Genomic DNA, 15742 nt, shown 5'->3' on the forward strand with positions numbered 1-15742 from the left:
TATTTTTAAACTATTCATCCTTCTTGCTTTATGTTTTATGAAATCCATTATTCAAAAGGAAAAATGGGCTGCTACAAATGTCCCCTGAAGTTGGTAGTCATAGTAAGCTGTGCACTAAGCAACCTTACTTGTCAAATAATCAGAAATTCATGTGTGGAATAAATAGCTTGGACAATCTATTTCTTCATTCTCTGGGAACTCTTTTGTATTGTTGGAGACCCAGTTTTTGAGAGGAGTACTCTCACTACTTTCTTTTCCTTTACTACTGGGAAATAAGAATTCTGAAGACTAATGGCTGTCTGTTGGTAATTAAAGCCAAATCAAGCTTATGAATCTAGTTCAGTAGGTGCTAGAGGTAGTGACTAGCTTCTGATTTACATCTGAATAATTGTTCTTTCCAAAGATAGATTGCCAGAGGTCACTGAAGTGAGAAGAAAGATGAAATATAAGGACTTTTTTCAATGTTATCCAGGTACAGGAGGGCAACAGAAGAATAGTAATGGCAGTTAAGATGACTGTCATTTTAGTGTTTCGTATCGAGTACTTGAAAAGACATACTTTGAAGTGGGACCTCATTTGAATGTTCCTAAATACCAACTTCTGACTGCTGTGGTTAGCTGAATTGAAAGCACTTGTCTTTGTGTGTGCAAGAGTATGTCAAAAATAGAAGTTAATTATATCTTAGGATGATATATAACTTGTGCATTATTAGGGATTGAAAGGGCTTCCAAGGACTTCTCTTTCCTGGTTCATGGGAATCATGATGTGCAAGTGTTGCTGCAGTAACAATGCAGACCTTTTGCTTTAAGAGAAATTGAATCCTAAGACTGTTGGTTTTCCAGATCTTTAATGATAGCTTCTATACCCAGCTATAGGAAGGAATACTGCAGGTGTTGTGCAGGAATACAGAAAGGCTGCTAGATAGTTACGAAGAAAATATCAAGTGTAAATGAATTTCCTCTCAGATAGTGTCTTACACATCTGTAATTTTTTAAGAACTTTTTTACTGAATTAGGGGATTAAATAGTCATGTACATCTCAGGTCAGTAGAATCCAGGCAGCTTCTCCTTTCTGTTTGACAAGTGTAAGTGCCTGCATTAATATGAATCAGCTGTGTGGGCTTTGTGACACACATCTGAGAAACCATTTATTGATCGAATCCTCCAGACCTGGTGCCTGTATTCATATGCTGGTCTTTCAATTCATCATATAGTCATCTCTAAGCAGAAGGGAAATCCCTTGTTAGTCACCAGTAGCAGAAAGTTACTTAAAGATGAAATGACAGTTACCTGCTTCAAAATAGTTGTGATTCTTTGAGATTGCTTCCCACATTGCATGTGGTTTTATGTGCTTAAGTGTAAAGTCCTTCTCCTGTGACAGTCTGTACTGATGACAAAATCGAGGAGAGTTTATCTTACTCTACTCTTCCAGTAATGGAGAGGAAAGCAGGAGGAATCCCAAGTCTGCTGGTCAGCCTTATCTAAAGCTACATGTAACATATATTTACCAGGAATGCATTCCTGAAGTTGAATCACAGAATCACAGAATCCTAAGGGTTGGAAGGGACCTCAAAAGATCATCTAGTCCAACCCTCCTGCAAGAGCAGGGTAACCTAGAGTACATCACACAGGATCTTGTCCAGGCGGGCCTTGAATATCTCCAACATACGAGACTCCACAACCCCCCTGGGCAACCTGTTCCAGTGATCTGTCACTCTCACAGTAAAGAAATCTTTCCTGATGTTCACATGAAACCTCCTATGCTCCAGTTTACACCCATTGCCCCTTGTCCTATCAGTGGACATCACTGAAAAAAACCTAGCTCCATCATCCTGACACTCACCCTTTGCATATCTGTAAACATTGATGAGGTCACCCCTCAGTCTCCTCTTCTCCAAACTAAAGAGTCCCAGCTCCCTCAGCCTCTCCTCATAAGGGAGATGTTCCATTCTCTTAATCATCTTTGTAGCTCTGCGCTGGACTCTCTCCAGCAGGTCCCTGTCCTTCTTGAACTGGGGGGCCCAGAACTGGACACAATATTCCAGATGCGGCCTCACCAAGGCAGAGTAGAGGGGGAGGAGAACCTCCCTTGACCTACTAACCACACTCTTTCTAATGCACCCTAGGATGCCGTTGGCCTTCTTGGCCACAAGGGCACATTGCTGGCTCATGGTCATCTTCCTATCCACCAGGACCCCCAGGTTCCTTTCCCCTTCACTACTGTCCAGCAGGTCAGCCCCCAACCTGTGCTGGTACATGGGGTTGTTCTTCCCCAGATGCAAGACTCTACACTTGCCCTTGTTGAATTTCATCAAGTTCCTCTCCACCCAACTCTCCAACCTGTCCAGGTCTCGCTGAATGGCAACACAGCCCTCTGGTGTGTCAGCCACTCCTCCCAGTTTAGTGTCATCAGCGAACTTGCTGAGGGTACATTCAGTTCCCTCATCCAGGTCGTTGATGAAAATATTAAACAGCACTGGTCCCAGCACCGACCCCTGAGGGACTCCACTAGTCACAGACCTCCAGCTAGATTCTGCCCCATTGACCACAACTCTCTGCCTTCTTCCTTCCAACCAGTTCTTGATCCACGTCACTACCTGATCATCAAGCCCACACTTCCTTAGCTTATCTATGAGGATGCTGTGGGAGACAGTATCAAATGCCTTACTGAAATCAAGAAAAACCACATCTACCGCTCTACCATCATCCATCCACCTAGTTACTTGCTCATAGAAGACTATAAGGTTGGTCAAACATGACTTCCCCTTGGTAAAACCATGTTGGCTGCTCTTAATGACCCCCTCATTCTTGATATGTCTAGAGATGGTGTCAAGAATAAGTTGTTCCGTCACCTTTCCAGGGATGGAGGTAAGGCTGACCGGTCTATAATTACCCGGGTCTTCCTTCTTGCCCTTCTTACAGACCAGCGTGACATTTGCCATCCTCCAATTCTCAGGCACTCCACCTGTTTCCCACGACTTACCAAAGATGATGGAGAGTGGCTCGGCAATGACCTCCGCCAGCTCCCTCAGATGAAGATGCACAGTTACTATGGATTAGGAAACAGGCCTATTTCTTCATACTGCTTATATCATATTTTCTAACTCTTCTGACTTTCTTTGAGTTTTTATGGGTTTATTGGACTTAATTAACTGTGTCATGTTACTATGTTCAGTTTCTCTTATTGAAGTTTTTTACATACCATTCATTTCTTAGTTCTTCAGTTTCCCTCTTGGTCACTTCATCTGTATCATGTCTTGAATGGCCATTAAGTGTCTTTTTATGCAGGTGATATCACCTTCTGTCATAATAGCTTATTCCTCAAATAATGCACAAAAATTATTTTGATCTGCTTGTCATGTTGTCTACTTTTCACCTAGTCAAACCTGTGTTTCTACTTCTGTGATCTCAAATATAGCACTGCATTTTTGTCTTATATCTGGCTCTGTCGCTGGCTTAGTACTAGTTTATACTGAAATGCGCCCTTCTTTTTCATTACTCTACATAGAACCTTCCTTTTCTGTAATATTAAGCACTGATGTTATATTAGAACATGAGTATTGGCTTTTCTTTGGGCACTTGTTTGTTACGCAGAATGGAAGTGTATCTACAGAATATGCGGCATGTTTTACACTACAGTAGGTCTGTGAAGTAATCCTTTATGAATTCATTGCATGAACTGGCTTGTTACTTAGTGCACTTCATATTTTAATGTCCACACTTTGATGTACCACAGTAAAGTGCAGTTCTGTAAACTACAGTTTAACACTGCTGATTACTTAGTCTGTCTTTTTAACTCTACTAACAGCAACAATCTGTGTATATGGTCTGTTTTTCTCTGTGTGAGTTACACTCTAGTTTGTTTTGTTCCTTTTATATATATTCACAATTCCTTTTGTAGACTTTGCTATGCAGCTCATGATCGCACATCGATAAACCCGATTCAGATCTGGCGCTAATGGTTAGTAATACAATTGCCTGAGATTTATATCTGTTTACAGTGTAACAAAATGTGGAATGTTAGAGAATAAAACCACTGAGCTTCCTGGCAAAGCTTTAAATAGGTTGTTTTTTTTTCCCAGTCATTCATGACAAATGAGCCTTGCCATGTAGAATCATTGTGGAGGTCAACCTGTCTGTTTACATACTTTATTGTTCTAAAAATTTGAGTGCATACAACTAAGTTAAGTCTACAGGGCATGATTTGTCAAGGATTGTCTCTGTTTTTGTTATGAGCTGAACAGTTTTGACAGTTGTGTATTAAAATTATGCAGATAAACATGAACAAGTGCCTCTTGTGCTACAAAATTTGAATATTCCAAGAAGCTTTACCCTTGGTAACAAGTTCTAGTAACTTAGAGACTGTTTACAATCAGGAGCAATTGCTAATTTATTTCTACATAGCTTTTTCTGGTGCTTCACAAGAACATGTTAAAAGAACTAATTTCCATAATTATTTTGATAGGTATGCATAGAGCTATGGCAGAGAAATCTGTATTTTGCCTTTCATTCATTGTCAACTGACACTTCAGATGATCCTTTAAAATTAATATCCTTGGGAAGCAATTATTCTAACATATGGTATCAAACTGCTTTTTCTCCCTTTTAATTATGAATTTTAGTATTTCTTGATAGGAATGCTGGTTGTAATTCTTGAAAGCAAACTGATTTGTAATCCTGTGTATGTAAGAGCCTACTGAAATTGTACCATAGCTGAATTTGGAAGTTACTTACCATAGGAAAAGTAGTCTGCCTTGGACTACTGCAAAAGTTGTGTGAATTGTGCTCCATATACCTATTCTCTGAGAAATGGAACATAAATGCAGACAGTAACTGCTGAAAACTACAATTAATAGTGACCATGCCTTCATGTTCAGGCAAATTATTTTTCGTTTACTGGTGGCAAAGGCAGATTCCTTTAAATACAAGCTGCATCAGCCTTGAACTTGGACTGCAAAACCGTTTGGCAGATTGGTTATGGTGACGGGGTTATGAGTTTCAGTCAGCAACTTGGCCCTGCTGGAATGAGTGTTGTCTTCCCATATAACTAAGAAAAAGTAAATTGAGAAACAGGAGATTTTATTCCTGTTCCTCTGTCTCCTATGCTTTCTGTGGATGTGTGTATATATATATATATATATATATATGCATGAGATAAGAGTGATGATATATTGAAAATGTGAGATCTGAGCATGACATGAATGGTATGGAATAAGGGGTTGATACAGTGGGGAAATATATAATTGCTAACTTGAGCTCTTCTAAGTGACTGCGAGTGCTTGATTGTTGCAGATAGTAATCAGTAGTCTCTTTTGACATTGGAATTGTTTCAGATAATCAATCAAGATCTAAACCAGCACCCAAGGGATTTTGATTTAAAGCATTTGTTATAATCGTGAAAAACATTGACAAATTTTTTTCCTCTTTTCTTAAAGACAGTTGGATTTTCATTAGTTGTTAATCATAAAAGGATTTTGATTTGTACCTGAAAGTAGCCTTTCATTTTATTTGATATTTTTTTTGTTACCCAGTGAGGTACTACCTGTTTGTATACAGATTTATTCATGCTGATGTACATTAACATCTTGTTGGTTGTGGTTTGGTTGTTGGTTTTTTTTTTTTGTGATTACGTTACCTGAAGTGCATCTGTCAGGAAAAAGGTAAACTAGGTAGCATAACTTCTAAATTTAGAACTAGTTCACTAAAGAAAAAAGTTATTATTTGTAATTAATGCATTAAATTAATCATTTTTGGTCACATTGCCCTTCTAGATTATAAAAGGAGAGGACATTCTCTCACACCAGATTCTCATTTGTATTTTGGCAGCAGGTTTTTTTTTTTTCAGTTCCAAGTACAACTGAATGAACTGGTCATTGAATTAAGAAGCTGAAACCTTAAAACAAGGAAAATATTTTTTTTTTAACACCTGAAAAATAACCCAACTATTGCTGTCAAAAGTTGGCTTAACATTTCAACAAGCTGTAGCCCATGTGTTCAGCCAATGAATTGCTTTTGACTGTCCTTGAAGTAGCAGCAATGTACTACTGAAATATTGTTTGAGTGTAGTTTAAAACTACAGATAGCTTGAGGTAAATGTTATGTTTAATTAAAGCTGTAAAAAAGTTTACTTCTCAAGTGAAAAATACCTTTTTCCCCAAACTTCTTTGAGTTTGTGGTGAAGAGGGAAGAAGAGAACTTAAACTTGTTGGAGATGAAGAGCAGTACTTTAATCTGAATGTTTAAATGACTTGCCCGAGTCAGAACAGATGATAAATTAAATACAAACCTGCCATGGTCACACAGGCTTCTGGATCTTTGCTGCTTGTCACATGTACTGGCAGCATGTGCATCTTAGACTGAAAACTTTTCCAAGTTCCATTAAGCTGTTAGCTGCTGCCTTATTGGAGAAAAGGGGCAAAGTGGTGACAACACCACATCTGGGAATATTAAGACACAGAGAGCTTCCAGCTATGCTAGCATCACAGCTGATTATGCTAAGACATCTGTATTTCAACTGGGACTGTTTGTGTATGTGGCTTTTTAAACTGTTCCTTTTTTATTTTTTGCCTAGCTCTGCTATGTATGTTTTTAGAGTTTACTCTTCAGATTTTTGTCAGAAGTCAGCAGAAGCTGGAGGAAAGGGCTTGCAAACCTATTTAGGCACAAAGTGGTATAGAAGTAGGGTAATCTTATTTTTGCCAAAGTGTTGCTGAGCAATCACATTTTTGTCTCTCTGAGTTACGTGAGTTTCTTACCATAGCATGGCTGTGCATTGAATAAAATGTAATTAAATGGTATTTCAGATATGTTCTTTATGAGGCCAGTGTTAAATTAATAGGTACTTTCTTTTTCAGCTAATCTGCCTGTACCTACTATTGCTGCAATAGATGGAGCTGCATTAGGTGGTGGCCTAGAACTTGCATTAGCCTGTGACATAAGAGTGGCAGGTAGGTCTGAATCCTGTTTATAGAACATGGATTGTTAGTGTTGCAGATGGCTTGACTAATCCTTGTTTTGGCAACAATTTTATAAAACTTACTTTGTATTTGATGTTGTTTCTAACCACTTATTTTAAAGGGAATTAGCAGAAACCTATCTAAGTACTTGCAATGTTTAATTTCAAACAATTTATCACTGATAGCTGGATTGTTTTTGTTATGTGTTTTATTTTATTATGACATTTGTTTTATTGGCATTGCTGGAAGGGTTATATAGTGGTTTGATACTTTAGTAATTTAAGTATTCTCTTCTGTATTTGAGGTATTCTAGATGGAGATTTGATTTTTATCTAAACAGGGTGCAGGGAAAAAGCAAAAGTTGTTAGTGAGAGTATTATTACACAAGCCATTAAGCTGTTATAAAAGTGGCAACAGCACTTGAAAAGAGGAACCTTGACATATCTAGCTGTCAGAACTGTAAAGCCATTTGTTGAAAAGTAAATGGAAACTTGTTCCCGGACAGTTGCCAGTAATGTAGGGTATATGAAGCTTTTTGACCCTTAGAGAATATTCTGTCAGCTAAAGAATTCATAATAATAATCAGATACAGAACTCTGCCCCTTTTTGAGATCTCAGATAATAACAATCTTTTTATTTTAGTATTTTACGTTTTGCAAGTAAGTCTCTTACTCACTGAAATTGGTTACTTGCTATGTGAAAAGTAACAAGGTACAGAATTTGCTTTGATGGAAGTAGTCGGGTCTTTTACCAAAGATTAAATCTATTTAAAGATTTTCATAAACAAATGCTTTTTAAGTGATTTATTGTTCTTTATGAAGGAAATGTAATAAATCAACAATCTTGTAGGTCATTATTACATATTTTGCTAAGTTTTTTCTTATCAATCATGATAACTCATTTACGTTCTGTTTTTAGCCTCTTCTGCTAAAATGGGTCTAGTTGAAACGAAGCTGGCAATCATTCCAGGTGCAGGTACGAATCTTTTGCTTTTGTTACCATGGGTAACTAAATAACACTCTTGGCTTTTAATTTTGGATTGGTGTTTATGAATTTCTGCTTATTTTTGTATTCCTGTTAATGATCATGGCATGCTTTAAAGTTTACTCCTCCTATTACTTACCAAAAATCAATAAAAACCTGTATTTCTCAGTTTTAGGGAACGGCTTTGTATATTATGCTTTTAATCAAAGTCTTCATCAACTAAGTCAGTATTGAATGATTCTGTAAATGGTATTTGATGACTTAATCAGAAGGCTGAATAAGTTTTTGAAGGGTCAGATTAGGAAAAAAGATACGAGTTAACTATGAGTGTACAAAATGGTAATTTAAATAATCATCCACTTTTATGTAACGTCTGGTACTTTAGGATTCAAATTCTGTTTTCATGCTGCTAGTAAATTGGTTGTAAAGAGTTTAAAAACTGGAAGTACATTTGTAAACAGATCTTTTGTCTTACTAACATCTTTCGAGATTTTTGGGGTCAAAAACTTCTATTTGGAAGCCCAGTTTTCTGGCTTTTCCTGGTTTCACGGTGAATGAAAGTTATATAGTGATTAATGTTCACGAAGGTCTTTGTGTTATGAAAACTTTTGTTGTTATTTTATGGATAAATCATTGTCAACTTAAGGTATCTGCATTTCTAGGAAAAGGGAAGTAATGTGAAAACAAGTGCCTCTCTGTGACCCCAATCTAACTTTGGTCTTCATTTCTGGGACTTCTTGGGGAACTTTGTAACCTTTCTTCTCTCTTCTTTCTGATGGGTGGAACCTATTTGGAAAGCACTGTATCCAATTTTAGTGGATACTGTTGCAGCTGATATGGGGAGGGCAGTAGCATTACCCCTCAACAATAAGTTCTAGTGAAGAAAAAGACACAAAATGATGTTATTTGTTAGCAATTTTTTCCCCTTTGACCTTCCACTCCACCAGCTTCTGCAGAATTTTGCAGGACAGTATGGGAGACACACTCTCGAGTCATAGAATCGTAGAATCATAGAATAATTAGGGTTGGAAAGGACCTTAAGATCAAGTTCCAACCCCCCTGCCATGGGCAGGGACACCTCACACTAAACCATGTCACCCAAGGTTCTGTTCAACCTGGCCTTGAACACTGCCAGGGATGGAGCATTCACAACTTCCCTGGGCAACCCATTCCAGTATCTCACCACCCTCACAGTAAAGAACTTCTTCCTTATATCCAATCTAAACTTCCCCTGTTTAAGTTTTAATCCAAGAAATTCAGGTCAAGTTCTCCATATGTTCTCAGAATTCAGCTTATTTAGGTTGTTTCATGTTTCCTTGTCTTTAGTTAATTATAGATGTTTCAAACTTCTAATGCTTTCACCTTATAATGCTGGGTCACTGACTCATGAGTTTCATTCAGAATATTTTATTGCTATTCAAAGGTTGAGGTTTGAATTTTCTTTTTTTTTTTTTTGTCATCCTAAAATAATAATTTGGGCATATCTCTTCAGTTCCTTGAAAATATGACAGATTTCACCATGTTACAATGCTTTTTAAGCTTAATACATTTTGGGGTATGCTCATTGCCTGTTATTTCTCCTATTGCTATCAGCCTTTCTGAGGACTATTTCTGCTGAGTGTATTTGACTTTATCACATTTTTTTCCTGATCAGCCTGTATTTGCACTAATCCTGTTGAGACAATGACAGTGTTTCAGCCCTTTTTGGCTCCTGTCATCCAACTAGTAACTGATTGTGCTTTGTGTTAGGGGAAAGTGAAGAATGAGTGAATTAATTCTGCATATTGATTTAGATATATCCACTTCAGCCATAAGCTTCATGCAGTAATGGAATATTTCCTTATAGTGCTTACTTCAAGCTGTTCTGAGCCAAAGCAGGACTGGGCAGCGGAGCTGAAAAGAGAGCTGTATCCATTAAGAGGCCTCAGTAGGTTTCTGCTGCCAGCTGGTACATCTGAAACATGCTGAAAAAGTGTGTTGCTCCAGAGTAGGTTCCTATAGCATGGCAAACTACTGCCGTTTATATTATGTTCCATCAGCTGCCACATGTATGTGAAAGGTGTAAAGATTTTAACTTCAGTGATAATTAACAGGGGTATTTGGTACTGTATGAAAAACTTCTTTATTTTATATTTGCTGTTTCTAAACCTGCAGAAAGTTACACTCAAAAAGCTATGTTAGAAGAACATTACTGGAATTTAATAGTATTAAATGGATGGTATTAGTGGATTCAGGGCAGATCAAGTATGATATTTTGGACCTTGTTGTATTTTGTGTTTTATTTCATCCTTTGAAATAGGATCATCTGAAGACCCAGTTGACTGCTGTCTAGTGACTGACCAGATTTAACCTAAATTTTGCAGGTGTGAGAAATTCTGCATTTGAATATGCACAAAGGTACAGCAACCTTCTAAAGCCTAGGGTTGAACAGCAGTTGGTTGGATCCCAGTTAATATACCAAAATTAATTGTTCCTTTTTAGTCTGCTGGGGGTCTCAACCAGGTAGGCATTTGTAGAGTGTACCTTATCTGTGATGTCAGGTTGAGTCTCCTCAGAAAGATCCATTGCAGACAGCAGAACAAGACCACCTGGGATAACAGCAGTGCCTGCTTTTACACAACAGCTTTACGCACAGACCAGCTGCTCAGGTCTTGAGGGAGAAGGATGATTCTTCTGCCTTTGGAAATTTCTGTCCAGTTCTCTCCACTATGAAAAAAACCCTTAGCTGCCAGACTGTGAGCTAGGGAAAGCAGAAAAATCTCTTTTTCCACTTCAGTACATCCTATTGTTTAGTAAGAAAATAAAGATTTGGAGAAATAGAGGAAGTGTGTAAGAGAGAAAATGGCTTGATAACTCAGTGCTAAATCAAGTTACCTGAGAATGAATATTGATGATTTTTGTTTCTTAAACCAAGTCTGCCAAGAAGTATTCAATGCATAAAGGGTTTTGTGCATCACAACAATCATTTGTCATAGAATTATTTATGTCAGAAAAGCCGTTTAATATCATTAGGTCAATCTGTTAACCTAACACTTCCAAATCCACCAGTAAACCATGTCCCTAAGCACCACATCTGTGTGTATTCTAAATACCTCCAGGGATGGCGATTCAGCCACTTCCCAGGACAGCCTGTTTGAGTGCTTGACAACCCTTTCATTGAAGAAATTTTTCCTACTATGCCGTCTAAACCTCCCCCGGCACAACTTGAGGCCGTTTCCTTGTCCTGTGACTTGTTATGTGGGAGAAGAGACCCACACCCACCTCACTACAACCTCCTTTCAGGTAGTTGTAGAGAGGGATGAGGTCTCCCCTCAGCCTTCTTTGCTCCAAATTAAACAACCCCAGTTCCTTCAACCGTTCCTCATAAAACTTATGCTCTAAGCCTTTCACCAGCTTCATAGCCCTTCTGTGGACCCGGTCCAGCACCTCAATGTCTCTCTTGTAGTGAGGGGCACAGAACTGAACACAGGATTCGAGGTGCAGCCTCAGCAGTGCTGAGTACAGGGGGATGATCACTGCCCTGGCTCTGCTGGCCACACTACTGCTGATATATAGGCCAGGATGCCATTGGCCTTGGTTGTCTGAGCACATGCTGGCTCATGTTCAGCTCCATCAGTCAGCACCCCCAGGTCCTTTTCCACTGAGCAGCTTTTCAGCCACTCTTCCCCAAGCCTGTAGTGTTGCAATGGGGTGGTTGTGGCCCAAGTGCAGGAGCTGGCAGTTTGCCTTGTTGATCTCATACCATTGTCCACAGCCTGTGCAGATCCCTCTGCAGACCCTCCCTATCCTTCAGCAGAGCAACACTCCCACCCAACTTGGTGTGATCTGCGAACTTACTGAGGGTGCCCTTGATCTCATTGATGAAGATATTTAACAGAACTGGACCCAAATCTGAGCCCTGGGGAACACCACTTGTCATCGGCCATGAACTGTATTTGACTCCGTTCACCACCACTCTTTGGGCCTGGCCATCCAGCTGATTTTTTACCCAGTGAAGAGTACAACCTTCCAAGCCATGATCAGCCAGTTTCTCTAGGAGGATGCTGTGGGAAACAGTGTCAAAGGCTTTACTAAAGTCTAGGTAGACAACATCCGTGTCCTTTTCTTTCATCTGCTAAGTGGACCACCTTGTCACAGAGGGAGGTCAGTTTAGTCAAGCAGGACCTGCCTTATATAAACCCATGTCAGCTGGGCCTGAACTCCTGTCCTGTGCTTGCTGTGTGATGGTGCTCAAGACTACCTTCTCCATAACCTTCTTGAGCACTGAGGTCCAGGTGACAGGCCTATAGTTCCCTGGATCCTCCTTCCAGCCCTTCTTGTCACATTTGCAAACCTTCAGTCAGCAGGGAGTTCCCTGTTTAGCCAGGGCTTCTGGTAAGTGATTGACAGTGGCTTCGTAAGTACTGCACCAGCTCTCTCAGTACCCGTGGGTGGTTCCCTTCCAGCCCCATAGACATGTGTGTGTCTTAGTTGGTGTAGCAGGTCACTAAACATTCCAAAGGGACTACAGGGGCTTCATTGTGACTTCTACTCCTGTGTCTTTAAGATATCCTTCGTGCAGAATGTCCAGCCATCCTAGACTCCTTTGCCCATCAGGACTGCCTCCCAAGGGAGTCAGTCAACCAGTCACCTAATCAGGCCAAAGTCTACCCTCTGCAAGTCCAAGGTTGCAGTTCTGCTGACCCCCCTCCTTTCTTCTCTGAGAAGTGAAAACCATGATTTTGTGACTGCTATGCCTAAGTCAGCCCCCAGCAATCACATCACACACAAATCTTTCTCTGTTCGCAAACAACAGGGAAGCAGGATGCCTTCCCTATTTGGCTCCCTCACCAGTTGTGTCAGGAAGTTATCTTCCACACACGCCAGGAACCTCTTAGACTTTTTCATCTCTGCTGTGTTGTATTTCAGACTATCTGTTCATCCCTTCTCTTCTTCAGCTTTCTTCAATATGAACTTCGTTCTGATGTCCAGTTGTGGTCTAATTGGACTACAGAACAGTGGTTGCAAAAAAAGACTCCCTAGAAGTTTATTAAGAAACTAGGTGGCAAGATGAAAGGAAAATTTTATTGTCCCAAACAAAAAGTTTCAGCATGAACTAACCTATTCTTGGACATGAAACAATGAGCACAGTGGGAGGTATTGTAGGTACCCTAGCTGTTGAAAATGTTTCAGTCTGAATACTCCTCTCACTGGATTGCAGTGAATTTGTGTGAGAAATGATTTAATGGAAAACCAGACTCTATTAGCTCTGCGGTTTAAGAAAATGCTTGTTATCAGCCAGAGTGGCTTTTCTCAAGCTGTTAATTGCTAAAAGGAGTTTAGTTTTTGGATCTCTTCGTTAAAATGCTGTTTTAACAACTTATTTTGTGTAATGCTGCAGTCTGTACAGAACTTTGCATAATGTATGAAGAATCTTTTTTACAGAAAAATCATGTTGCTTCTCTTTGTTATTATTTCCCAAACTGAAATAAAAAGAAAGTAAACCTCTTTCATTAATTGATTATAGTTTCTGGTTTCTCTCAACTTGCAAACAAAGTGTAGTGTGTATTTTCCTTATCTCCTAAAGTAGTCATCATTTACTTTTAAAAGCAACGTGAAGGTCTCTGTTACAGGATTTATTTTAAAGCTAAAAAAATATTCTCTTTTGGATGAGAAAAGTGTCAAGGGAATTACCAGATCTGAAAAACTCATACAGAAGGTGATCTTGCTAGCAGCAGTAGTTGTACGATTCAGCCAAGTGTAAAGGTTAAATAAAATGTCAAAAATTTCAAGTTGACATCTGATGCACCTTACAGTATATTGTTAGCATATTCTTTAGATTTCTGTACTTTAGTTTCATCAGTAATAGGAATATTTGCATTTGACAAATACTGAAAAAAAGTGTCACCATTTGTGGGAGTGTCTGTGTGTCATGGTTTAAACCCAGTCAGGTAACTCGTTCACTCACTTCCCCCCCTTTCTTGCCCTCCCCCTGCTCTCGGAGGGACGGAGAGGAGAATCGAAAAGAATGCAACTCCCACGGGTTGAGATAAGAACAGTTTAGTAACTAAGGTATAACACAAATCACTACTGCTACCACCAATGATAATAATGATAAAGGAAATAACAAGGGAAGAGAATACATCATCTCACCACCAGCCGACCGATAACTCGCACCCCCCCAGCCCGACCAAGCTCTGACCGATACCTCCTCCAACCCTGCAGTCTCCCAGCCCTTCCGGCTAACTCCCAGTTACATCCTGGGCATGACGTGCTGTGGTATGGAATACCTCTTTGGTCAGTTTGGGTCAGGTGTCCTGTCTCTGCTTCCTCCTGGCTTCCCTTCCTCCCTGGCAGAGCATGAGGCTCACAAAGTCCTTGGCCAAACCAAAACATCCTTGTTATCAGCTCTGTTCCTGAGCTGAAAGTCAAAACACTGCACTGCACCAGCTACCAAGAAGGATTAAAAATGACTGCTACTGCTGAACCCAGGACACTGTGGTAGGACTTACAGGCTTTTGCACAGTTAGTGTAATTTTTCTGCATGTAGGTGCTACTTGATAGTACATCATTACAGAGATACTCAGAAAGAAAAATCTGCTTATTTTGTGTAACTTTATACATCTTAACTATACCTCTCGATTCCGTCTTTATTCCTCCTTCAACAGTCTGCTCTTGTCTTCTCCCTAGTTCTTACGTGTACAATTTTTTATCACTAGGGAAGGACAGCAATTGAGTCCTCTTGCATTTTTAAAGTTCAGCTCAGTCCTGTGACAACTGACTATTAGTAAAAACCTCCAAAGTGAAACAGTGAGTTTCGAGTTTGTTTCTCCCCCCACTGTCCCATACAGTCCATAAGCTCTCTTGTGACTTATCTTACTTCTTCTGTTTCCTTCTCCCAGTCATGTGTCAGATTTTTAATATTGTAAAGTCCTGAAATTAAATACTGGTAGAAGACAGTTGAAATAAGCTCCTAAATCGACATCTTCAGCATTTCATTAATATTTTTTCTTAAAAATTTATATACTGTGGAACAACCAAAAAGGTGTACTTTCTTCTTCTTCCCTACAATTAAGAAAAACTTCTAATTTTTTTTAAACCAGTGACTATTGAGCATTTACAGTGCTAGTATGATTTGATACAGTAAAACCCCTAAATTATGTTAATCTAAGAACATTTATCCATGTTTTCTTCAGTCATCTGAGTCTAGATAGCTTTATTTGCATTTTAATATTTTGTAATGTTTATTTTATGCATCGTGTTAAATAAATGGCCTGAAGTAAAAAAATGCTTATAGTGTAGAAAACAGATGTTTGAACATCCATTCTTTCCTCAAAGTAATTAAACACAATATATAGATTGTTACTAGAGGGAGGTAAATTAGTTCTGCTTCTGTAAGTTATGGAGAATTGTGGTTCTTACGTTTTCCTTTTCTTAAATAAAAATAAGCTGACTTTTATTAAATGACTCATTTTCTCCTGGGCTTTATGATCTGTTGTAATGGTGATGATGTTGAGGCGACACTTCAAAGTATCATGCAATACTAACACTGCAAAAGATGCATACATAAAACTAATGTTTTGCAAATTTTATTTACAGTCTCTCCAATCAGAATAATTTGCAAGTAGTGGCAATATGTACAACAGAAAAGAAGATGGGAAGAAAACTCCCATGTCATCAGAACTATCCCATATATCTACGTGACACATACAGTACTTGCCTTTGCAGGGTGATCCACAGAGCAACCTGTGCCTATAATCCAAGGCTATCATCAGTGTCCCAAGTGACTGCAGTTGTATAGAATGTTATTTGAAATGTCAAGTT

At 39.1% G+C, this 15742-nt stretch overlaps 1 protein-coding gene across 3 annotated transcripts in view; it reads left to right on the top strand.

Annotated features, from left to right (window-relative positions):
* AUH (AU RNA binding methylglutaconyl-CoA hydratase) overlaps window positions 1–15742 on the top strand; it is a 114540-nt gene that overhangs the window by 44314 nt on the left and 54484 nt on the right. For 2 of the 3 annotated variants that reach the window (XM_062609860.1, XM_062609858.1), the window contains 2 exons: window positions 6854–6946; window positions 7874–7930. The exons of the other annotated variant lie outside the window; for it this stretch is intronic. In XM_062609860.1, the coding sequence (XP_062465844.1) occupies window positions 6854–6946; window positions 7874–7930 (150 nt within the window). The remainder of the gene's footprint in view (window positions 1–6853; window positions 6947–7873; window positions 7931–15742) is intronic. 3 annotated transcript variants of the gene reach the window in all.

Source organism: Pezoporus occidentalis, unplaced genomic scaffold (assembly GCF_034315485.1).
Source record: "Pezoporus occidentalis ecotype Australia unplaced genomic scaffold, CSIRO_AGI_Poc_V1 ctg141, whole genome shotgun sequence".
Lineage (NCBI taxonomy): Eukaryota > Metazoa > Chordata > Aves > Psittaciformes > Psittacidae > Pezoporus > Pezoporus occidentalis.